The 26,494-nt window shown below is 37.5% G+C and overlaps 1 protein-coding gene across 1 annotated transcript; it reads right to left on the reverse strand.

Annotated features, from left to right (window-relative positions):
* Positions 1-528: 528 nt before the first annotated feature.
* LOC104462238 (bromodomain adjacent to zinc finger domain protein 2B-like) lies at positions 529-25,028 on the reverse strand (the record flags this gene model as incomplete). Its single annotated transcript, XM_010074103.1, is given in 16 exon segments — positions 529-772; positions 5,902-5,976; positions 7,311-7,525; positions 8,295-8,313; positions 8,315-8,547; positions 9,301-9,441; positions 10,902-10,967; positions 12,635-12,679; positions 13,298-13,363; positions 14,116-14,181; positions 18,061-18,122; positions 18,243-18,335; positions 19,206-19,416; positions 23,621-23,729; positions 24,280-24,365; positions 24,900-25,028. Coding segments are annotated over 16 exon segments (1,860 nt in total), but the record flags the coding sequence as incomplete, so codon positions are not given.
* Between the last annotated feature and the right edge of the window lie 1,466 nt (positions 25,029-26,494).

Here is a 26,494-nt window from a genome sequence, read left to right on the forward strand (position 1 = left end):
CAGTGAATCTTACAGGCCTGAGGCACTTCCATTAAAAAAAGTTTTGACCATTGTAGATACAATTCAGCTCAACAAGATAAAAAGGTTCCAGTGATCCTTCCTGTATCTTATCTGATAGTGACTAGTAAAATTTATCATCTTGTGATCAAATACAGTCTGGAGTGACTACAGTAAAGATGTTATGAAAAAAAAAAATGTAGGAAGGTCACAGGTAAGCTTTATAATAGAAAATGTTAAATATAACTTTACACTTCTTTATTATTTTATTTTGTTAACTAATAAATGACCTTTATTCTCCTCTAAGAGAAAACTACAGTCATGCTCATTTGCTAACAAAGCCGCAGTTCTCTGGATCTGGGACAAACCTTCAGAATTTCAGAGAAATTAAGCTATGTCAAAACAAGCACGCAAGAAAAAAACCCCAACAAACCCAAACCAAAACAAATGAAACAACAACAACAAACCCCACCAACACATACTGTAATAGCTATCAAAAATTATTGTTTCACTATGCTTAAAATCCCCTACCTCATCCTCACAAACTTCTGCTTTCTTTCCTTTTTTATCTTCTTTGTCCTCCTCATCCTCATCATCCTCATCTGCCTGATCATCACTGTCATCATCGTCATCATCATCGTAATCACTGTCCCCTCCCTTCCGTCTGCGTTTGCGGCCTGGTGTTGGCATTTCCAGTGAGTGCTGTTCCTCTCCTCCATCACCACCTCCTGTGGCATCTCTTTTGCCAGTTTTCTTGGCATGAATGATTCTAAGCCTTGAAACACAACAAGGGGTGAAATCATGGAGTGTGTCGGTAGCATAAACATACCTTTCTTCCTATGTGACTGAAAGTAAATCATACATTTTACATTCAAATTAGCTCTTCTAATATGACATTGTATTGTCTCAGTATTTATTACCAATAGTGAAGAAAAAAAATTCAGGTTATGAAACCCCTTAAGCCTCTTATTCAGTTCTGAACAGAATTTGTTTCTCCCAGATGAATTTTATTGTGTAACTCTTTAGAAGAAATGAAACACAAGAGGGATGTTGAAAAGTCAGGCAAGACAATTAGAAAAAAGAACCCTTTCAACTTCTTTATCTTTTGTTTTATGCATTTAAGAATACGATCATCAAATACCTGTGTCTGAAGGGGTAAAAAAAGGCAAAATCCTCAGTTAGAAGTATGAAATTATTTACATCAGCATGGCAACAGCAAGGTTGGTTTAAAATATATTTTTTTTTCAGATTTTTCTGTCTTTTTAGTTTATTACATATTATTTATGTATTATTTGACTTTAATCCTCTGGCTGATCTTTTTGTTCTAGGACATACTTTTTCTTCTCAGAAATCTTAGCTACCTGAGCTACTAAGAGTTAACTCAATCAAACTCTCATTCTTCCTTTTATGAAAGAAAAGGGAAACTTACATACCAGTAATTATGGTTGTAGTAGACCTTCTTCTTCTATAAAACCCCTATAAGACAAGATTCCACACAGCAAAAATTATAGTTCCACCTATCCGGGAGCTAGCAGGCAAACATGCTGAATCACAGGAGGTGTAAATAGCCAGGCCTACCCAGTCACTTACAACGCAGACCAAAAAAGCAACTGACTTAGAAGAGACCAATAAACATGGGTAGAAAAGACAAAGATTTTTGTAAGAGATGACTGGAAGAAGGCAGGATGGGAAAAGTAGAACGGTAACGACAAACACAATTACCAGCACGTAATTTTTCCTTGTCATACTTCTCTCTCTTCCCATCCTACAAAACAACATTCCATACAGCAAGTGGCTACAGGTACGACGACTGTCGCAGAAGTACCGGCTTCTGGGCACACCGACAGATGGACCGGCCTTCTACAATGCTGGCAGACAAAGCCAGCACTCAACAGCACAGATTTAAAGGAAGCTGTCCCTGCTCAGTTGGTAGCAGGACTTTTTTAAAAGACCATTAGCAAGAAATCATCAAGGGGACTTCTGTTTGCTTGAAAACACTTGGGCTTTGGTTTTTCTGAATTTTTTTATTTGGTTGGGTGTGATTTTTTAATGCAGTGGTTAATCCACTGGAGAATTTACACAGTTTGACAGTTTTACTTTTCCAATACAAATGAATTTTTTAGCTATTTTAGGCATTTAAAATATTTTTGATTAAAAAAATTTCTCAAGCCTTCCAGTGAATTTGGAAGCAAGTAACATTTTCAGGTCTACTGCAAAAAGCCTTAGTCTCACTGAGCACCAATGCTACTCGGGCTTCTACCGAGTTAAGTTTTTTAGCAAAAAAATCTTTTTTCTACAAGGATAACTTCAAACCATCAAATCTTCTTCATCTGGACTGGAAACTCCTGCCTATACACAGGAATTAACTATCAAGCAAAGCCACTAGTCAATGATTGGATTGACTGCTGTGCAACTGGACAATTTTAGAGACAAATCAGACTAAGATTATCTTGAAGACTATTCAATAACAAAGGCGCAGGTGGAGGTTCAGGAACCAGCAAACACCTCTTTAATATACCTAAAAGAAATGAGAAGAAGCAAAAAATGAAAGCAAAAATAGATATATAATGCTGTCAAAGGAAGCCTGCATAAGACTGCAAATTGTAAGGACAGAAACGAATCAAAGATGCTCTCTCTTAACAGCACCATAAGCATAAGAAGGCAGCAGTCTGTATCTGAAGTAGTGTAGAGGGAGAAACCAAGAGAGCGTAACTTAAAAAATATTCAGGTATTTCAAGAGGGAGTGTAATTTTCCTGCAGCTACCGAGACATATGGCTTACTGAGAGAAGAAAGCCTTCACTCAGAAAACTGTTTCAACTTTCTCAGTTTCAGGTACATACCAAAACAAAATTGGCAACTGCTGAGAGAGTTACAAAGTCTACTGCCCCCTAAAAAGAGCGGGTGGCCCATCAGACAACCAGATGCGTGACTTAAAAACTGTAATGTTTACTAGATTACAGAAGGAAAATTCAACTTTTGACTTTATTTTCATGCCTTCGTCATAATTTTTCCACATAATTACTAAATAGGAGGCAAGGCAAAGAAATTCTAAATATTGCACTTTTAACATACTTCATCTTGGGTTTCAAAAAATTAAAGCTTTCCAAATCAGCATTACCCCTCCCCTGCCCAAACTCAGGCTGTAATTTCTCCCCTCACGTAACCCTGCTTTTGATATCCTCTCATCATTTACAGCTGAGATGGCCTCACTGGAAATAAATTAACTTACAGGGAGGATGCCCTAATACTGGCATGTTAAAAAGAACATTGTCGCAGTGAAAAAGCCTGTTCTGCAGTAGCCAAGTCTTCTAAAGAAGCAGATATTACCTGATCCTTCAAGTAGCTGTATTTCACTTTTATTCCTTTTTATATTGACCAAGCTACAAGAGATGCCAAGGAGAAGACATGTAAAGGAAATGGAGATACTGAGATTATGATTATCTAGTTAAAAAATAGCTCAATCATCTCAGCTGAGACATTCTTCTGACTACAGTTGTGATACAGAAAGCACAAAGAAAGATGAACCGAATGTATGAGACAGGTGCCTTTACAAAAACGACGGTTAGTATCAAGATTCACATCTAAATGTGACAGAGAAGGAATCAGATGCAACTTCTCAGTGACCATCACACCAGCAGAAACAGTCCAGGCAGCTCAGAATTCAGTTTCCAATGATATGCATGATACTTATCAAGGGATTTTGTTCAATATCCTTAAGGGGGGGGAGGTGAGGGGCAGGGGGGGAAGCATCCCTACAGGCTTTTATAGAATGATTCCTTTTCCCAACCTGGGATTTTAATGTTGCTTTTTTGTATCTTACAAACACAGGTTTTAATATTATTTTTCTTGTCCCTGTCCCCCTGTCCCTGATATCCAGTTGAGGATTTAGTCTCATTAAAAAATGAGAACGTAAGCACAAAGCAATCACCTAGTGAAAACATCTGATACAGGTAGGATCTTTTCTCATCCCACTTGGATATAGGTCAAGACAGCCTGGACAGAGCAGTATGGAGATCTACCACAACAAACACTGCCAAACCAGGCTGAGATGAAACAAACCCATTCCTTGGCATCCGCTGTGCTACCACGGCACACTTCCCATGCACGATGGGCTTGTGTTGAGGGTCACGCGAAGGTCTGTGTGCACACCGAAAGAGTATACACATCTATCGATGGCATGGCGAGCAGTCAAGAAACCTGCTACTCCCATGCGAAAACTGTTGGGGACTGGGATGCTTAAAAACTACCCTGAGCTTTGAAATGGATGGGGAAGATTCACATGTGTAAGAATGAAGTCCAGAATCAGGGAAAAAAGACCAAACAGAAGACTGAAATGGACCCATCTCTTCTCAGAGAAGGCTCACAACAGTTGTAAGAGTTTATGAAAAACACCAACTAACATAATATATAGAAGAAAACATTGTTTAAAATTGATCAAAGAAGGATCTTCTAAAAAGCTTCTTGGAGTTAATCAGAAAAACACTCGGAAATCCAAAGATTGGAACCAAAAAGGAGAGAGATGAATCAAGTCCAGTGAATTCAAAGAAGTGGAAGAACAACGTTTCTGAGCACTCCCATGATACACTCAAAATCAGGGACGGCACTACCAGAACCTGAAATCCACAGCTGAGGGGAAAACACAAGAAATGATTGTAGAAAGGAAGAGGGGCTTGGGACTTCAGGGTATTATGCCCACTATTTGAAAGGGAAGAAAAGAGAGATCATGAGGAAAAGGGAGGATCCTACATCTACAAGTACTTACAGTTTGATGGAGGGAGAGAAAGACTAAGCAGCCCCTAAGGAGACAAGGACAGGTAAGGGTCCCATTCCACTAATGGACAGTTGGGTACATCAGAACTTCAGAAACACTTTTTTAAACTATGTCCCATGGAAGGGATACAGATGAAGACAGGAAAAGGTATTTGGATTGTCCTAAAAGATAAAATGTATTAATCCTGTGCAGACTGGGATCTGCAGTATTAGTACAGAATTTCTTTTTATTGGTCTGGTTTTTTTCCTCTACCTCCCTCTTGTCCTTCTTCTTTACTTCTTTCCTTCTTCCTTCTGAGACACATTAAAGGGAAAAAAGGGAGACATAAGATTAGAAACACAAGCACCTAAAGCAAGGACTAAGAAAGGATTCACCGTTCCTAGTAAGAGGTAAAGATGACTGGAAAAAAAAAGAAAAAAAAAAAGAGAGAGTCTGGCTATGTATTTTTACCCCCTGTGATTCATGAACTTTACGCCTTCTAACTTCCCCTGGTGGCTGGAGCCATTATGATTGCTGTATGGAATTTTGTCTTGTAGAATGGGAGAACAGTGGATATGAAACTGACAACCCTTTAAAAGTTCCAATTTTACCCTAAATAAAAATATTAAAAATATCTCAGTTTGCATTCTATGTATGATGCCTAGCTGTAGGGAACAAGGCAACATTGACAGATGGGAAACACTGCAATAACATAATATAAATTAGCAAAAGTCAATTGGAAATTGTATGAAAATCACATCTTCTTAAAATGCCTTTCAGAATGAACACTGGTAATTATAGTAGGTCCAAATAAACTTTTATAATGTCAATATCCATTTGACAGCTCCACTAACATGGCAATAAAACATTTTTACTTTCTTCCAAAGAACACAAAATAGACTTGACTTTGCTCCAACTTGGAGGGACACCAACACTCTGAATCCCATGCATCTTTAACAGCTTGTAAAAGACTGGTGCTGCACTATTCTAAATCCACATCCATCTTAATTAAGCAGCTCAGTTACCAACTTCTTGGTAAACCTGTAATTGTATCAGCTTATTTTCTCCCTCAGAACCAATTGTGTACATGGCAGCATATCTGAGAAAATGCACAAAAGCAACATATTGTAATATTTAAGAAAACAAAACTTACTTCCGAAGTTTGCCTTCAACCATCCATTTATCTCTTCTCAAGTTTGACATATAATCAATGTTTTTATCAATTTCACTGTCAAAGATAAAATAATCCATTAACTGTGAACTTACATATCTTTTTCTGACAGACATTTATGTCCAGATACTTTGTCTTAAAGAACTTGGAGAAATGTTTAGAATTCAAAATAAATAATTTTAAAGCTAGGAAATTCCAATACTAGGAATGCTGATGCAGTATACCACCGTACCAATGTCAAGCAGTCTTTATTTACAGTATCACATAGATTTTCTTTCCATGAAGAAGCATGTCATTCAAAGAATTTGACATTTCTTTCCATATCTCTAATTCCCTGTCAAGCCTCCAGATGTATTTGCCACAAAGCATCTAGCTAGCCTTGTGCTGAAAAAAAAGTTCTCACCAGTACGGTATTCTGACTAGGACCCATGTATCTACAAACTAACGGTCACTTTTCACTGCAGAAACTGAAGAACCAAAAGAAGTGCTTCAGTACAGTGACCATCTGCAAGCCCACTCTGAGACATTCCAGCCTCAACAATTCAGCAGGTTATAGTTGTTTCTATGATAAAAATATAAAAAACCAATGAACGATCATTTCTACAAATCTGACTTAACAGTTGGTCATCTGCAATAAGATAAATTTTCTTACTATGACTAATTTGATTAATACACGCTAACTGTCTTGCCCTGTACGTGCACAGCACTTGCACTACCCACTCCTGCTATTTTTCAACTTTGGAAAACACGAACTCCCCAGGAAACAAAACAGCACTCAATTAAATTATAAAAGACTTCACCACAGTAAGTACAGGGAGGTATAGGTATTCTAAAGATTGGCATTTCCTAAGTTTTTATTGCACATTGCTGGGTTTTAAAATGTTTTTAACATAGGGGGTGTGAGGGTGGTGTTACTTACGAAATGCTATACATTACTGACTACAGATTAATTATACAATTTCTTGACTTACTACCATGACAGATCAACTAATGAGCCTCATTAAAGTATTTGGACAAAAGAGGTCTTAAAAAAACAAAAGGAAAAAACAGGAGAACAGAGCACTGCAGAAGCATTATACAACTCTTCTAAATTATTCCCTAGAACACCTAGTAAATTTCTTTGTAATCAACCTCATCTGTTACTCCATGAATAGCTGGAGAGATTTTGGTGCAAGCTTTGAAAACAAACTCACAGACCAAACATGGAAAAGTTCTACTCTTCCATCATATCAGAAGCGCATAAAGGTAAGAAGCAGTAACCTAGGAAATTCCAGCTTTCATTATAAGAACATCAAGAATCCTCCTGTAACAGAACACTGTGCATACAGTACGTCTGAGCTATAACATTTTTATAGTTCTATTTTTACAGACCTGTTTAGGAAAAATCTTACCTTACTGCGCTTTTGCTGCATGCTAACTCATTGACAAGAAAAGCAAGTATTGACGCTTTCTGAGCTGGGGTATGTGCCTGAAAAGCTTTTGTCTTCAAGCTCTCGGTCAGCTCAGTTTGCCCACAGTGAGCCTCCATGAGTATCTGCAGAATCTCGGACACATTATCTCGATTGACACCGACATTCAGTAAGTGTTCCCCAAGAATAGTTTTAGCCTAAAAAAAATAAAGATGTTTTGAACGATCACATTTAAAAATCTTATTTTCCTCTGCAGGCTACATTATTGTTTATAAAAAAAATGGGGTGGGTTTGTTTGCATTTTTACATAACGACTGTTTAATCAGGATTTATCTTTAAAACTATTCAAATATAAATCTTGAAGAGTAACAGATTAGAATGGCTTCATCTCTAAGTTTTCAAGAACAGAGATACTGTTAATATTACTAAAATAGGTTAAATGAAAAAATACATGATCCAACGGGAACTTGATGAATATAGTTTTGTACAATCATGCTGTGTAGAGTTCTACAGTAGAAAAGAGCTACGTTGGCTTGAAAAAGAAGGATAATAAGAAAGAAAACCATGAATAAATCAGAGTTTTGATGAAGCGATGTAGAGAGCAGACTTTGGAGCAAGAAATGGCAAGATCCACTGAGAGCATACCCTAAGGGTAGGCATGAAAGGGGAGAAAAGAAGGATTTCAAAGGCACGGCCACAGATGTGATAGTGCTCTACGAGAGGTCCAAATTAAAATGAGGGAGGGTCGAGAAAATGCCCAGAAACACATCACTTCTGGAAAATGGGAAGGATGACAGGGCACAGAAAGTCTCTGAGTAACATTAGAACAGTGACACACAAAGAGAAGAGTTAGGAGAGAGAACGGAAATCCAAATCGGAGAGGTGTCAAAGACACATTTTGAAGAATATATTAATAAGTATAAGGTGTTTACTATGGATTTTTTCCCTTTTTTTTTTTTTTTTTACCTTTTTTCCTGTAACAAATCGGATCACAAACAGCTGCAGAGACAAGCTTTACAAGCAAGTCTTGTACTTCTCCCATGCTGTCCCCTATGTTTAGCAAACCCTCTTGAAGAACGCTCAAGGAAGGGACATCCACATTCACATCAAAGCCAAGAACTTTACCAAAGTTCTGCAGGAACTGCACTACCATGAGACAATCTGAAAATGTGCTTCCATTGAGAACAAGGCCTGAGATGCGAGGCAACTCTGGCAAAGGCTGAAAAATGAGGAAAAACAGTGAAAGATTCAGTAGTATATTTCAAAAGAAAATGTTTTTGACACTAACTAGGGAATGCCAGAAGGGATAGTCTACAGAGAAGATGCCCCCCCACCTCCCATCCAGTAAATTTAATTTAAAGCTGAAACACATTTACCTTTTCACATATTGTAGGAGGCAAGAGATTAATAAATACTTACTTTTTGGATAGAAGACATTCCAGGCTCTATTCTGAGCCAAAATACTACAAAAAGTGCTGTAAAAATATGTGGGAGACAAAGAGAGGGGAATTCCTGGAAGAGAGAGGGCTTGAACCTGAGGTATGTCAAGTCCTGAAGGACAAGAACTAAGAACACAGAAGACTGGGAGAACAATTTTTTTTGAGTAACAGCTTAGAATAGTTGCAGGTATGAGAAAAGCTCTATCTAGCGCTGGTGTACTGAGACACGACGCATATTCCTGCTGACGCATATTCCCGCTGTAAAAATAACTCAAGAGTAATTATTTTTTGGAAGCAATCACACAAGTGCTTTCTGGGAAGCAGGCCCCCTTTAAACAAAATGCTTTTAAATAACTAAACATATGCTACTTCAGTGCTTGTGGTATCTTGTATTTGTATACGTTTCAAATAGTTATCTAATTATTTAGACCAAAACTTGAACGCTTTGGAAGTGGCCGCAAGAGAAAAAGTGGTCACAATGGTAAAATACAGAAGCCAGAAGCAAGAAAATAAGTTTACATAATTATGATTACCTTCTGGTCTGCTAAGCACATATCTTCGTTAGGCTTCTTTAGCTCCTTTGCCATTTCTAATTCCAGTCTTCGCTGTTCCAGTTTACGTTCTTTATTTAACCTTTTTTCATCACGTTTCTCTTGCTTCAACCTCTCTTTTTCCTTAAATAGAATTAAAAGGGCAAAAAATAAAACCCCCGTCTTGTACTTAAAATGGAACAATCTAAGAATTTGAAAAACACTACTTACGTAATCTTAATAATTACCACAGCAATTAAGGAACCTGCATTCAAGTAAAGGGAAGGGGGAAACTACAGAAATAGAACACAATCGTCAGATTTGTGAGCAAGTCTAAGATTCAGTTTTTTTCTCTCCTGTCCACATGGAAACGGGTAGTAAGTATGTTTACACTGGAAGATTCTTTGGAGTACCATTTCAGAAAGATGAACGAGTGAAAATACGGTAAAGAACTGCCATCCATGCAAGGCGTCGGATTTTGAAGGCCCCCGCGGACACAGTCGTATCACCAATACGCGTCTGTTAAAGCAGAGGCCACTCAAGAAAGCAGTAGCTGGGAAGACCTCTCTGGACAACACATGGTTTAAAAATTCTCATAATACATGAACTGGATATGAACAGAATAAGAAGCACGCATCATAAGGAAAGGGCAGCTATTCTGATAATAGTCTTATTTTCAGAAACAAAACAGAACAAAAAATCTAGATGTTTAGATGTCCAGCATCAAAAAAAGCCTGAAATTTTGGAAAGTTAAATCAACCAGGACTTTGTCATCAGTTTAATGGCACTGTGTTCAAAAAAGAAAACAAGTTTAAAAGATTTAGAGATGGACAAAGTAAAATGATTGTACACAAAAGGCCACACACACATTTATGACTTTAGGCTTCTCTGTCTCTTGGTTCACAATTTCTGACATATTTTTAGTAAAACAAAACAAGAAATGAAGCACCTGTTTTCTGAAGCACAGCAGTAGTTTCTACTGAAGGAGAAAAATTAAAAATAATAAGGCATAACAATCCTGTGTGCTTGGTTTCATTGTGGTTCAAATCTAGAATCATCTACAAAATCTGCAGGTTCTAAGAAGCCTGGACTGGAATTAGACAGGTCTTTTTACCCCTGGGTAAGTACTGAGGAAAACCTGTCTAGCAAGTCCGAGAAGCCAATGTGACGAAGTCCTTGATCTTCTTATGCATATGGACAATGTGAAGAAGAGAAACTAACACTTCCTTTCCAGGAAATACAAAGGACTCTGAAGTAGCTGTGCAATTACTGGCTTCTTGATGAGAACCACTGCAGATGGAAGGGACCCCTCGAGATCATCCAGTCCCCATCTCCACATGTGTCCTGCCCCAGCAGTATCAGCTACAGCAGGATGCAACTCCACAACCTGCCTGGGCACTCCGTGCCAGTGTTCAACCACCACCCTCAAAGTCAGAGTTTTCAAACAGGATTTCCTGTATTTCAGTTTGTGCCTGTTCTTGTCCTGCCACTGCCATGTATACCAATGAAATTATACATACAGGTGCATCAAAGACACTGTTCTTCTACAGATCACTGCAGAATGAAACCACAAAAACCTCAAACTTTCAGAGGTTCATACTCACTTCTGCTTTTTTACGTGCTTCCATGGCTTTCATAAGCATCATATGTTGTCTTCTCCTTTCTCGTTCCTATTGAAGGAGGTAGGATTAGAACAAAAGTAATCCACATTTTCAAACCAGTAAAAAGCTGAGTAACGAATTGAGCATTAATAGACAAGTCACAGTAAATACGAAATATAGGACAAGAATGGCCAAGTCTGTGCATGTTTTAGTTCAGGTTTAGAAAGCAAATACAAGAACAATCAAAAGCAAAAAGGTAAAGCAATGAACATGGAGACAGTGTAAAAAAGAAGCATGCAGATTTACTTATGGTCAGTTGTGATGCTCCTTCAGAAGCTGGCAGAACAAAAAGCATAATGGTTGGCCGGAACAGGTCAGTTACCTTACATCTGCTATTACCGAATTTGCAATTTGCTTCTTCAGTAGCCAATTCAGCAGAAATTTTAAACTGGTCATTTTCAAACACTGCAAATATTAACATTTTTGTAACCAAGCAACAAATTAATATGATTTTCTCAGCTCTAGATCTGTTTTAATCAAGCTAGTGGTGGCGCATATACATACGCAACAACACTTGCATTTACTGATGTCTGGCCCTCAGTAACTTCTGTCGGTAACTTCAAACACGTTAAGGAGCCGTATTCTAGAGCATTAAGTAGGGGGGTTTTGCCTTAAAAGCTGTAGAATAAATCTTGTCCCCAGTAAAAGCTATGGGAATTTTATAATCCAATTCAGTGAGGCTAGGATTACATTCTAACGTTTCACTCTATACTTACAACATTATGTATGTCTGGCCCTCAGTAACTTCTGTCGGTAACTTCAAACACGTTAAGGAGCCGTATTCTAGAGCATTAAGTAGGGGGGTTTTGCCTTAAAAGCTGTAGAATAAATCTTGTCCCCAGTAAAAGCTATGGGAATTTTATAATCCAATTCAGTGAGGCTAGGATTACATTCTAACGTTTCACTCTATACTTACAACATTATGTATTTACCACCGACTGAAAGCTAATTTCCTCAGTACCTTACAAACTTAGGAAAGACATCATCCTGGTTTCTAAAATAGGTTAATTCAAATTGTATTTAAAATGTCTGGATTCATTCCCACTGAACGGGACAAGGCTTGCAAAAGTCATCTGACTACTGATTAATTTTGCATTAATTAATCCATGATTTTATACAGCAGTCTGAATTCTTTTGGGACATCAGTAACGTAGATTTCTGTTTAAAAGCCGCGTTTATTTATTGCCATGTTCAATTTATACACATGTTCAAGACATGTCTTTTTTTTCCTTAACAGACAAGACAAGCAGATGTATGCAATGCACTGTGCTGTAAAGCCATGCAGCAGTATGTAATATGACAGCAGCCAGTGCTACATTTTATGCATTGCTATGACAACCATATCACAACCAAATCACAATGCGGTGTTAGATGTACAAAAATAAACATACCCATACCATATCTAGTCTATGCCTCTCCAACTCCTGGTAGAAAGAGTTGGCACAACATTATGAAACAGAAATCACAAAGTCATAAAACCCCTTTATAATCCCCCAAAAAGACCCCAATACCAAAGCAAAGCAACAAATCATAAGGTGAAAGAAAATTTGTGCAGGAATCAAACCCAGAAATTTAAAAAGGGCATATTTTGAAGACTCCACCCTCCCCCCCCCACAGCTTAAGTAGCAGTTCACAATTGACATTCTGTCTGTGTGGTCAACTGGATGTATACCAACCTGGTTCTTCAGAAGAACAGCTTGCTGCCTTCGCATCTCTTTTTCCTTAAACAAAAGAACAAAACTGTATTTAATGTATCTATCAAAACTTACTTAGCAAGTTGCATATTTTTGACACACTAAAACAGCACTTCTGAATTAATTTCTTATTTCCTAGTACACATGACAGCGAGTCTATTGAGTTGGGAATTCCACACGAAAATACACCAAGAATGCCAGAGCACGAACGGAAGTGCATATATAAGCTGTCTTTTCCAACAGTTGTAAAAGAGTTCTGTACAGCCTAGAAAAGACTAAGCTTGGTGAGAAGCAACGAGGTTTTTTGATACAGTCTGTTTAAAAGAATATCGTGCATAATGTTACTGCACGAGCATCTTACGTTATGCAAAGCAAGCACCATGTAAGCAGAACGGATGGTAACGGCACAAAAAAGTTACTGTCCATATAGTCATGTGTGTATGTATGTATGACTATGTATGCGTGCTTCTGTGAGTCACAAACCTCTCTGTGTACGCTTCCCGTGTTTACACAAACATATGTAAACATGCTGTTCATATCTCATCGCTATTCACAGTTTCATTAGCAATTTCTATTCTTACAAATTTACTACTTTTATACATCAGCATACAGTATGCACAATAACTGTTCTTATTTCACACTAACCTTTATTCGCTTTTCGGCCTCCAATAATTTGGCATTTGCTGCTTCTTCCTTCTTTTTCTTTTTCGCCTGTGCATGCGAAAGAGGGCACACAACAGCACCATCACAACTGGAAAATAATCTGACTAGAAGTAAAGTTACATGCCTTTAAAAGTTCAAATTATCATCACATATCACATATATTGCAAATACATTTCTTCCCTAACACAGCTTTCATAACCAACCCATTCACAACTCATGTACTTTTAAAAAATTAAGCCAGAATTTCAAGTTCCACTCAAAACTGCTTCACCTGGCTATTACAACTAAGAAAGTAAGTATATACAGAAACAATAAGATGTCAACGGCAAAGAGATTACCATTAATTTTTCCATAAATAGGGACTTGAGAACTAGCAATCTATCTTTGCTAGTATACTAGCAAACTAGTATAGTACACTGGTATATTCTAGCATCTATATTAAATTAGTATTTTAAATCCACTGCACTTCGTACAGAGCAGAGCATGAGACTGCTTTAACATCCCACTACTGCAAACTTCTTTTCTACCAAAGGAATAGTTACGCTGTTAACTTCAGCAAATACAAGTATATTTGTATATAAAGTCGGGAACTCAAGTGAACATCTGCAAGATTTGGGTCGCAGTTGATATAGATTTTTTAAAGAAAAATATTTTAAGATACATTTTTGAACTGGCCTTTGGAGGTCCAGGTTGTTAGAGCTGTTATATTTAGTTACATTCCTAACTGCACGTGTGACTATTAAAATACAACATTCTTTACAACGGCAACACAAAAATCATATTTGAGCCATTATTTTTACCTCTAAAATTTGCTGAGCTCGAAGCTCTTTCTCCATTCTGATTTGCTGGATTCGCTTAATTTTCTCCTGCAAGGGGAAGAATGTTATTTCTTTTTCAAAAAAACAATATTGAGAAAGTAAATTTTGGTTTACATTTTAAGAAATGACCAAGTTTATGCATACACGTTTTTTGTTACAGAGTCTCACACCCACTGTTGTCAATTGTTCCCATGTAACAGTGTACGGTTAGAATTTTCACTAGCATTACAAGATGTCTGGTATATTCCTGAAGGAACCAGCACTTAGCTATGCACATGTATTCGTGCTTAACTTTTCGTAGTGCTTTTTAAAGCAGCTTTAAGGGGACCACATTAACGACAAAGTTAGTTGGCAGCGTTCAAACGGTGGAACTACTTAGCAGTGAACGGAAAAAGGAGCTATGACATGAAAAACGTGACGACTGATGTGATCCCCCCGAGTAAGAAACACATGGTTCTGCCAAATGACTGTTTTCTGCCTCAGTTCTAGCAGCCGTTCAGCCCATTGTGGCACCACAGGCAACACAGAGAATCTGAGCGCTGCGAAACCCAAAGCATGCGCTCTGTCACCCGCACACCACTTGGATCGTGTTCACCGCTAAGTACACTTCAGTTTCTCCAGATTTTTAAAGTATTCAGGTAATTGCTGATGAGTTTGGTGCCTTCATATGTAGTGCAGGGGACTAGGTTTCATTCAAGCTGAAGAACAAAATAACAAAAAAGGAACGGAAACAGCAGCCGCAGGCAGTAATTTCAGCACGTTTCATCTTGATAAGAAGAAAATTATCAAGCTAAGCACTCCACAGATGGATGCTGTGTAACCATATTCTAATTTATTCTTTTCCAGGAATTACTTCCTAAAATCTGAATGAAGTCTTATTACGTTGGTTTCATTCAAGCTGAAGAACAAAATAACAAAAAAGGAACGGAAACAGCAGCCGCAGGCAGTAATTTCAGCACGTTTCATCTTGATAAGAAGAAAATTATCAAGCTAAGCACTCCACAGATGGATGCTGTGTAACCATATTCTAATTTATTCTTTTCCAGGAATTACTTCCTAAAATCTGAATGAAGTCTTATTACGTTGATTTAGAAATGCAGTCATTGCAAACTGTGGGTTATTCCACATTTCCAGTGCTGCATGGGTTTTGTCTGTTAAATAGTAATAACCCAAGCTCCTATTAAAAATTTCTTAGCACATCTATTTGAGCTTTTATTGTCTCAAAAAAGCTGCTTTGGCCACCATGACTATAAAAGGGACCATTATGGAGAGAAGTGTTGCAATACATTCAGCTGGAATTGCTGTGAAGTTGTAACAGCAAAAGCCAGGCCATGGAGAAGCCCCCCCATGCCCAGAGGGCTCCATCAGAACCTGAAACGGAGCTCAGGGCTCTGCTCGGGCATAACCGCTGCCTTCCCCACGGTGAGGGTAAAGCCCATCTGTATGGAAACACTGGTTTCTTGGGAGCCAGTCTGAGACTCTAGAACATGGACACTCTGAATATGTGATATATACAGTTTACCCAACAAACAACTAAAACCAAAGCCAAGCTCCGAAGAAAAGATAATCTAGAATATGTAACAGAAAAGGAGCAACTGCAGAAGAGAGAGACATACAAAATTTCCTGAAGAACAGAGCTCCAACACAAGAAGACCTCATGAGGTCTTACAAACTGCAGGCAAATCTTAGCAGCACCTTCGACTGCTGAGAAGTCCAGCGTAAGACTGCTTTATCCAGCAAATTAATTCAGGGGCCTCGTTTATACAGTGCTGAACTTTTATTTTCAACAGGCAAATCTCACAGCATGGACCTTAAGTCTCTATTATCCCCCATGATGCTTTACAAACAAAACTATATCAAAGTTGAGCGTATGCACAACACTCTCAATTCACAAAGGCTAGAGTTAATACAGAACAAACCTTTCAGTAGAGATCAGAGTAAAGAAATATCGCAGAGAAGAAAATAAGTATTGTGCACACTGGAATAATGAACATTTTATCGGCTTATACATCAAGAAGGAATATGGTGATGATAACAAGGTCTGGATTTGATGTATTCGCCAATGAAGCAGTGCTTGCTCCCTGCACACCTAAGAACTGAAAGGCCACTTGATAATCACAGGGTGATGGGAATGGATACAAGTCCAATGCTCTTAACAAAACAAAAAAATAGTCTGCGCCATTTCCCTTTCTTTAACAAGTATGGGTTGCCTTCAGAAGTGGAAGCTTTGAAGCTGTCACTATCTACAGAAGTTCTCCGAGTTCTCTGAGATTAAAAAAAACCCCACAAAATCAAATACAGACATGTTTTGGTTTACTGATTTCTGAATCTGAACGTTAGATGTCAAACTTCTATAGCATTTTAAATGCAGCTTAGCTGCAAAATAAAGTTACTCAACAGAGCCTAACACACCAGGCTGAAAAGCCAGAGCTTAAAAAAAAATTGTAACTAAAGCGTCTTTAGAAAAAACACAATCGAACAACAACATAAACAGAAACCAGTTTTGAGAGTAAAGTGGAGACGCTGCACTACTGAAGAATATTTTCCCTGAAACAGAATTCAGTTTATCCTGTATGAAAGCCATGAGGTATTTCAAATCAGGAAGTTAACAGAATGTCCCAAGAAGCTGATGCGGTGAATGCAGTGGAAGTCAAACCCAGAATCCTCTCTTCCCACATCCAACTTCAAAATTTTACTTAGGGCTAAAAAAACACATTATGCTACAAAGTAACACATCATGAAGTGCAAATGTTTATAGTATTTCATGGAAATATGAGTAAAAGTTTCTATCACAAATAAAAGGTATTGGTTTTAATAGTAAATGCTCATCCTTTCCGTCTCCACATACCCCTTTAATTTAAGCCTTTGTAAATGCTACTATAATAAGAATATGAACACTGAACATTAAGAGTTAATTCAAACAATACATTCCTGTCTAAAAATAATTACATGTACTATTTGGACTGCGCATGCACATACTAATTCAACAGTAGTGCAGGTTGAACTGGCCTCCCAAAGTCAACAATTCCTGGTTTTAGAAGTTTCTATATACTTATTCTCTGCCACTGTAAGAGGGTAAAAACCCAAAGCAATTACAGTACTGAACACAAAAGAAGTGTTTTCACCGAAAGCTAAAAAACTTTTCCTCTGACTGCTATGAGATGAAGTATCTGATTTCTAAACTCTGCAGTGTTTTATACTGAACAGAACAAACACAAAAAAAACAGCAATGCAAATACATTTTGGATGCAAATTATTCCCTTTTAAAAATGTTCAGATTCCCAATATACATAACGTTTCACTAATTTGTTAAAATCAGTTGTTACAGAACTTAAAAGCCTGCTTCCGTACGTAGTAGCTTCATTTGGTAAAGTTTATACAGGCTCACTTTTACTGGAACTGTGTGCTGGGACAGTATTTAACAATACTTGTGTGTTTACAAACATGTATTAATTCACTCTCATACTGAGACACAACCCTTCGCACACGACCTAAAACCACTGACAATCAGCCACAATCACTGAAAAAGCTAATTACGCTATTCCAGCACTTACATGAGCAGATGTAACACTGTTTTCACAGAACCAGGTAAAGGAAGACCACACCATTGTATTTAATAGCAGTTTTAAAATTTCTTACTGATATTGGCAAGCACTTACATATGTTGGGTGGCTTAAATCAACACAGACAAAATGGGGATGTCCTGACAACATGAATAACAACTACAGAGTTCAGAATTTTTAAGTAAGACACACTGTGTGCTCTTTAAAACTACATTTAAAACAGTCACTTTGTAATCAGTACAGTTAATAATTTAATAAATAAGATACTCCTAATTCAATAAATTAAAACATAAAGAAGATACTCCTAATTCAATAAATTAAAACATAACTTAACGAGCTTCTTTAGCAATCACATAAAGTTTACCTGCTGCTTCATTATCTTTATCTGCTCCTTTTGCTTTCGCTTTTCTTCAGCTGCCATGATAGCTAACAAACAAACAAACAAAAAAGTAATATCAGCAAAACATGACAAGAGGCAGATAACTTTTCATTAATACTTCTCAGCTAATCTGCTAACATACACAAACTTTTACAAGTAATACTTACCTTGCTGTTTTTTCGCTTCTTTGGCAGCTCGAGCTTGTTCCTGTTTCTGGAGTTTTCTCAGTAGCTTTATTTGTGCTGCTTGCCTAGCTATTTCTGTTTAAAAAATAAAATATTAAGTTCATAAATAGTGTTATCTCATGTATCAGTAACTACATCAACAGAGCAAATGAGCATGGATACTTTCTACATAAACAAAAGTACTATTTTCGGAGGAAAAAATTATGTATTAAGTAATAGCATCAGACCATGTCCACAGCACATGAAAGAACAGTTAAGTTTCAAGACAACACATCCTGACTCCTGGGCTGTAATAATTTTTCATGTTGGATGCATACATTCAGAAAACACGATACAGTAATAAGACTAAAGAACTGAAACTGTAAGTCATGTAACTGATGTTTGTTTAAAACCAGGCCCTCATGCCTTTGATATATGGTAGTACCTGATATCATGTAAGTTCTACTGTCAACATTGGTAATACTTATTATAGGATCCTATTCAACCTTTTGGGCATTTAAATCTCGTCACTATCAGGGATTTCACAAGGAAAGTATTTTCCCTGGAACAGCCAAAAACTTCACAGAAATGCTAACTTCAGTGGTTCTCAATTTCAATTTCTAGATCCACTGTTGTTTGAGTTGACGCAAGGGAAAAAAAGGATCTCTTCATTTTTGCCAATTTAAAAAATACATCAGTGGTAACCACATTAGTGGATGTCTACTTTTTTAAATGTTGTAGCTCTAAGTAAAGCAACTATTGAGTATGCTACATTTACACACAGACTTATTCCTTTGAATCATATATACATTTACTCATCTTGAAAAAGGCTTCACGTGACAAATTTCCCAAATAAAATGTTGTCTATTACTATCCTAGTGAAACACATCACTCCTCTTCAGAAAAAACATTAACTCTCTACACACTGATATCCTCAGTTCGTGAAAACAGTAACATACGTCTTACCTTGAGCCTGGAGCTTTCTTAAAAGCTTTGAGTCGGTGTTGTCTAGAAATTCAGTGCTACCAACATTCGGAGGCCGGCCTTTGCGTCGTCTCGTTCGTGACTCCTCTCTCGAGTGCTGTCTGTCTGGATTTGGTGGCCGTCCTCTTCGCCCTTCCATAGCTCTGATACGGGGAATGACTTCCTCTTCCTTCAGCAGACACCACTGCACACCCTTTTAATTGAAACATTTCACAGACAGGTATTATAAACACAGATTACAAAGAGGAAAAATAAATCTAAGACCCTTGAGAACATGAAGAGCAAGATACATGTCTTCTTTTTCAAATAAGTTCTAGCTATATAAAATACATGAGAGCTGTGATGTACTATTTGGGTAGTACGATGTTTTGATGATGCACAGAAGCTATCTATTGAGAGCTATAACACAGACTCATTTTAATCATAGAATCATTAAGGTTGGAAAAGACCTCAAGGATCATCAAGTCCAACCCAACACCACCTAACTCACTAAACCATGTCCCTAAGCACCAGGGACAAGCCTGAAGGCTTGTTTAGTACAATTTAGTTCTCCCCTCATCCACTGCAAGAAAATTAATTTCTGCACCAACCTGAAGCAATAAAAAGTTTAGAACTTTAAAGAATCATCTATCTGAAGTTACGTTAGCTATATTCTCCAACTAAATAAAGAACACAGTGATACATTCAACCCTTTCTTTCACTATTACTACTGGGTTTTTGTGGAATCTCAAATACAAATATTGAAGTACTTTGTTACTACAAATACCCAAGTTAGTCCTCTCACAGAAACAGCTTTAACTGATGACAAGTAGAGTTTATTGCATCTCCCGAGCTGAACAGGAGCACAGCCTATTTGATCCTGTTTGATGGAAAAGGAGTATTTCAAAATTGTAACCTCTTCTACCATTTTCCCAAGTTTTTGAAAAATGAGGGGAAAAAATGTAAGCTGAGTATCCTTCAGGACTACTACATATTTTGCCTTAAAAAGATTTGTAAAAGATTTTGAAAATGTCTGCTGAAGCAAGAACGAAATTTGGTAACCTACAAAACACATTAATTAAACATCTGTTCAGAAAAAATACACTTGCATTAACAAAGTTTTCACATTTATATGTACAGTACATAAATACTGAAATAAAATTTGTGGTACCATAAAATACATTTTTAATTTGCTTATTCTGACAATTTATCTTCTAATTCTTTCTGCACATTCTTCATAATTACAAATGTTTAATATAAGATTTGACAAAAGAAATGGCATTTTGCTAATGAAACATTCAGATTCCACGGAAGCTATCAGTATCCGCACAGACACCTTCTTTTGAAGTCTGAATCGCTCCCAGTTAAGACCATCCCAAGAGTACATCTCACACCTAGTTTACAGACGTTCCAAATGGTTTTGTTATTACCCATGTTCCTAAAAACAAGCTGTTCAGGATCATAACCATATCGCTGTGTGTACAACGCGTCGTCACTAAGCAATCCAAAATAGTTACCTCGACCACTTAAACAGAAGTTTAAGACAGAGGTCTACAAGATCATCAGTGCCACAGGGCTGGGGATGTACTTTACATTTCCCCGATGCCTCCCAGAAAAGAAACGAGAGGCCATCCAGTGAAGTTCGCAGAAGGTTCAAGAAGCAAAAGGAGCTGGTGTTTCAAGGAATGGGGAGAAGACTGTTTACTGTCCTGCCAAAGGACATTGTGGAAGCAACAAGTTTTCACAAGTTTAAGAGAGGACAAGACAAAAATCGTCCAGAACAGACCCATTAAGGGGCAAGCAGGAGTTAACTGACCATCTATATTTTGTGCTCACGTATCTTTTAAAATCTGACCCAAAATACATTCCTATTGAAAGAATGTACAATCTGATCTTCTGCGGATTTTCAGTATTCCAAAGAAAAAAACACGGGGCTTCCGCCCCAACATAGGAGAATCAGGAGCTTCCATAAAATCCGAGCTTCACTACACAAACGTTAGAGAAAAATGGGAATAACACCGTGAAATCTTGTGTTTTATTGCTGAAACTAATCAAAAGCTAATACAATTTCCCACCTTCAGGCATCTACTACCTGCTGCAATACTGTAATCCGGACACTTGCCAAAAAGGCAGCAGGTAGCTGTGCATGGAACCAGAACAAAGCTCAAAGCCTGTTTACCAAGCCAACAAACAAAACCATGGGCACTCTGCAAGAAGCAGACATCCTCATTCAATCCAGATTAGATTTGTGAGAAAAACAACAAAGTTTTCTAAATTAAGTGCAGAATTCACAACAGGGCAAACAGTTTACATTCCAGTTTCTAGAAAAGAAAAAAAAATAATTACTCCCACATTACAAAGGCATACGACAGCGGGCTGTCCCGTATGGTATGTCTACTGCGCCTGTACTGAACACTTGAGACTTCTTAATGCTTATGCACAGAATAAGTCTCCTCAGTAAACAACAGTAAGCTTCAGAATTGTCTTAAAAGAGGCAGAGTTGACACTTATAAAGATGCACTGTATTTGTGATGAGGCAGCATCATAACAGGATACTCTGAGAAAGACTAACGTACAGAGGAGCCACTTCATACTAAGGAGATGGGAAAAAGTACTTTAAGCACTTTCCTCCTTCCCTGAATTCAGCTGCCTTCTTAGGTAAGTATTCAGACTCATTGCGGGGGTGGGAGGGAAACCACACCACGACACCATTATTTTCACAGCTTTATGCTTTACAATAAAACTTTTCCTTTGTTCACCAAGTCTCAATGGAACCTACCACAAACTATAAAAGCAGAAACAACTGTGAGATGTACAGCAACTTAACACTCATATTGCCAGCCTTGCCTCCAGAAACCTGCCCTTCTTGCTGCCTTCGTTCTGAAGTGTCATAGTATCAAAGAAGGGTAAAATCTGAAAACCACCTCATGAATTAAAGGGAGAGGAAAGAAATAACCAGAGAATCCCTGTTAACGTTAATTCCCTGTTAACGTTATATTCACAGCGTAAGGAATTATGGCAATCAAACCATTCAGGTACATAATGAAGTTCACAACTACATGACCCTGTAGCTGTTGTTTCATGAAGGCCAGATGTGACGAGGATTTAGCAATGCTTGCCCTATAAGCCAGGAATCAGAAAGCACCACCTAGAAGTAGCTGCTTACTGTGAACTCTGTCTTTGTTGCTTTTTATACTGTGTAAACGTTATGTATTTCTACAGGGTATCACAAGGACATAAAGCTTAACTAGAGCCTGAATTCAAGCCTGCTGAGGGTGTGATGTCTGTCCACATTCCTGGGGTACCATATTCAGGACACTCCTCTTTCAAAGCAGCAAATACATTCACGGACAAAAGTTCAAAAACTTTCACGCACATCCTGAAGAAATAGCAACATGACCAAATACAGTAGTAACACAGTATGGCACAAACACAGTACTAATTTCTTTAAAAGTCTAATTGTACTTATCCTTGTGTAGTTTATCCACACAAAGTCTAACAGTTCTACCACTGTAAAGCATAACTGGCATAACTCAACATTCCTTCCTGTAAAAATCTCATGCTTCAGGAAGCTCAGATGGTATTCTCGATACAGGAAACACTCGTTCACATATTTTTTATATATTATGCACACGAATACAAGAAAAGAGCGTGATTTAACACATACACATAAATTACTATCAATATTAGGTTTATGTGGTAAAGGAAGAAATAGAGTTTTAGTCAGAAATATCTGAATACTAACTAAAATAAAATATATAGCTTAGAGTTCTTTCGTACTAGACAAATCCAGGCTCAGAGCTGATCGTAAGACATGCCGAACTCCTGCAACCTCCAATAAAATCAATGAAAGGAGCGGTTTTCAACACTGCCCAGGATCAAGCTCTCAGCATCTCAATACAACTACTACTAAGAAATACGCACAATTTTGAGAAAGAGTTAGCTAAAAACAGGCAACGCTTCTGATTGTAGCAAAAGTTACTTCACCTAAATTTAAGTTCATGTTCCTTGGATCAAAGACTTTACTTTTTAAAAAGTGGATACCTGCGGTCCATCTCTGGCTTCATAGAAGTCACCCACTCCTATTTTTGCACTGAAGCTGAAATTGTCCCTTGAGATATCCATTATTCCATTTCTGCTGAGATACTGAAAAAATCACATATTTTTCCACTTCAGCTTGTAAATAATTACAACCCAGCTTTGAAGTACAGCTAACTTTGTGAGTGTAATGTTTTGCATATTCTATCAAAGGGATATGTATTTACAGGAGGTCAAATCAGTAACAGACTGAGATACATTATGCCTCACATCACAGGACGTTTTGATATAAGTATCTTTATTGAAGGGAAAAAATGGCATGTTTTAATTGCAAGCATGCTTAGCAGCATTGGAACACAGAAGTTAAAAATGGAATATACCTTGACTACTTCAGGATACTGTCTCAGCTTCTTTCCACAAGGTGCAAAATACGCTACTTCTCCTTGAAGACGATCACCAAGGTTTCTTATTCGGGTTTCTCTTTGCCAGCTAGAATAATATGAAATAGTTGCATACAACAATACACTTTTTAAAAAACAAGCAATTAACATCAATTTATTATTTTTACATAAAAGGAAATAGGCACAGATCTAAAATGTGACAAGAGTACCATAAATCAAACAGACAAAACCAGAAATTGTTATTTTGCAGATTGCCCAAACTCTGACTATATATGGATTTATTTATATCAAGCTACTTAAATATTAACAGATTTTAAATGGCTTAGAACGATATTTCAGGGAGTTATTTAGAGTCTATACTGGCTCAGATCTAACCGTCAGGATTAACTTCCAGTGGCAAAACTGCTAAGACACAGGTCATATTTGCGAAAGAGCAAATTTGATGCACAAAGATTAGCACATGAAATACACTGACACTTTTAATGAGATCCACATTCACTGTGAGCTGGAAATCTACATCGCTGAAGCCCTTTCCTTATTATTCAGCCTCAAAAATTTTTAAACGGTCATTTCTTTACCAACTGACTTTCAAAGGTGCTATCTCCTGTTAAGGAATATCAAGTAGATACAGAACCTACCCGTATTCCAGAGGAACACGCAGTTCCCATTCATCTGTTACTCTTCGTCTTTTTGAAATACCTAAAACAGAATTTCTGATTAACACCTAAGAGAATTTACAAAATGAAAACAAGTTCTCAAAATACACTTTTTATCCTTATATCCCCAAGCCAAAAGATAAATCATTTTTACATTCTAGCCACTACATACCTCGTGTGCCAAGAAAATTAATGTAACTATTCTCATTTTGAAATACCTTGTCCTCTAAGTTTCCTGTAACCTCTTCTTCTAAAATTGTAAACAGAAGAAAACCTAATTATGCCATACTGAACTGCTTGCCTTATTTGGCTCTCTCAGATATTGCTAAAATAATTCCTTGCACACCTGTTTTTCTATACGAGACCATATGTAAATTTTTTCAGTACAGAGGACAAAAATGAAAACACTCTTTACTTTAAAAGTCCATACACTATAATAGGCTCAGCCTTCAAACAGCGCTGTGTATAGATTGCAGTCAACTGCCCAATGCAGAAAATTTTCAGGATTATTCCAGCTTTTCAAAATTCAAACAGATTATGTGTTCAGCGCTAGTCAAGAGTCAATAATATGACAGAAACAATTGCCAGATGCGGGGTTTTACGGAGTGCCCAAGGCCGACACGTTGAGAGAGCCGCAGCACACGATCTGTGTACACACAGAAAGGTCTGGAAGACGCATTTCTCAAAAAGGCAGTTTGGACCTTGTGTAAAGAACGTGACATAACTCTTCCCTGTGGAAATGGACACAAAGAGCATCATTATCGGACTGAACCCCTGACACTTGCTCCGACCTCTTGCAGCCAGGAGGAGTGTCCCGTGGGGCACTGCACAGGGCTCCAGCCGAGGTGCCGACTCAACCCCTACAAGTCCTCTGCAGAAAGCATGGAGGAACTGCCCATGCCTGGATGCCAAACGTCTTGGACACATCTCTGCAGTCTTAAACTAACACGAGTGACTGTCACGTTACTTCTAACAGTCACAGCGGAGAGAGGGAGTTTGCCTGTCCAAATGCAAGTGAACTGAAAAAATGAGTTGTCCAGAGAAAAAACGATACAGAGAAGAGACCTAAGTACTCTTCAGTGACCGACCAGATTTAGGTAAAATGGACACAAAATTATTTTAATTGCATGAAGGTGAATCTTACTAGGAAAAAATAAAACACCTAAAAAAAAGGACACAAAATTAATTTATTCTACCTCCCACCTTGCTAAACAGACAAAAATCTGCTATCAGCCTTTTCAAAGCATCAAAAATCAACAGATTCCTGAGCAAAAAAAAATAACCTTGTATTTTAAGAATTTGGATTACTCCTACTGCATGGGAAATGCGACTAACAGGCCCGTTTCTGGGAAAAATATGAAGTAGAGACCACGTTACACTGCTTCAAAGTTAATGCCCTTGACGACATGGAATGGAATTCCTGTTCCACTGAATCCCAATATAAAATCTAATCTATGCATGGATGTCCACACTTAAAACTGACTTACTTGCATGTTAAATATCAAGTTTCTAATTCAAAGTAGTAAATACGCACTTTCATGTAATTGTTACCATGCAAATTGAGAAGTGAGGCTTTCAAAAACGCTTTCTTTTCTGTAGCAGTAGTAATTATGACATTTTACAAATTAGTCGCCAAATGAAGGATTATAAACACATTATAACATCAGGCAAATGCTAAATGTAGTTTTCATTTAAAATAATTCTTTGCACATAATCCATAAATTCTATTGAGAATTTTGAAAGAATAATGAATAAAGTTATATTTTAACTAAATACAGTTATTAAATTTGTTGAGGAAGGGGCAGAAATAGAAGACTCAGAATGCAAACTATAATGGATAGAAATTAGAAATAAATAAGAATAACTAGTTTAGAATAAAATGGTAAATAAAAACTCTTCATTATGTAGTCTTCATAATGTAATAAATATCAACTCTGGATATTTCATCCTACTTTCCCTCAAATATTTATAAGAGCTGAAATGTCCTGGATAAATGTAATGTTCAGGTCTCAAGAACTTGCAATTCTGCTGACTGATTTTAATGTCTGTTGCAAACACCTGTGAAGAGAGAATCCCAGAAGGGATCTCAAAAGATCATCTGGTCCACCCTTTCATGGGAAGGGGAGCCTAGATGAGACGATCTAGCACCCTGTCCAACCACACCTCAAAAACCTCCAGTGATGGGGACTCTGCCACA

This window comes from Pterocles gutturalis, unplaced genomic scaffold (genome assembly GCF_000699245.1).
Source record: "Pterocles gutturalis isolate BGI_N339 unplaced genomic scaffold, ASM69924v1 scaffold6017, whole genome shotgun sequence".
Taxonomy (NCBI): domain Eukaryota; kingdom Metazoa; phylum Chordata; class Aves; order Pterocliformes; family Pteroclidae; genus Pterocles; species Pterocles gutturalis.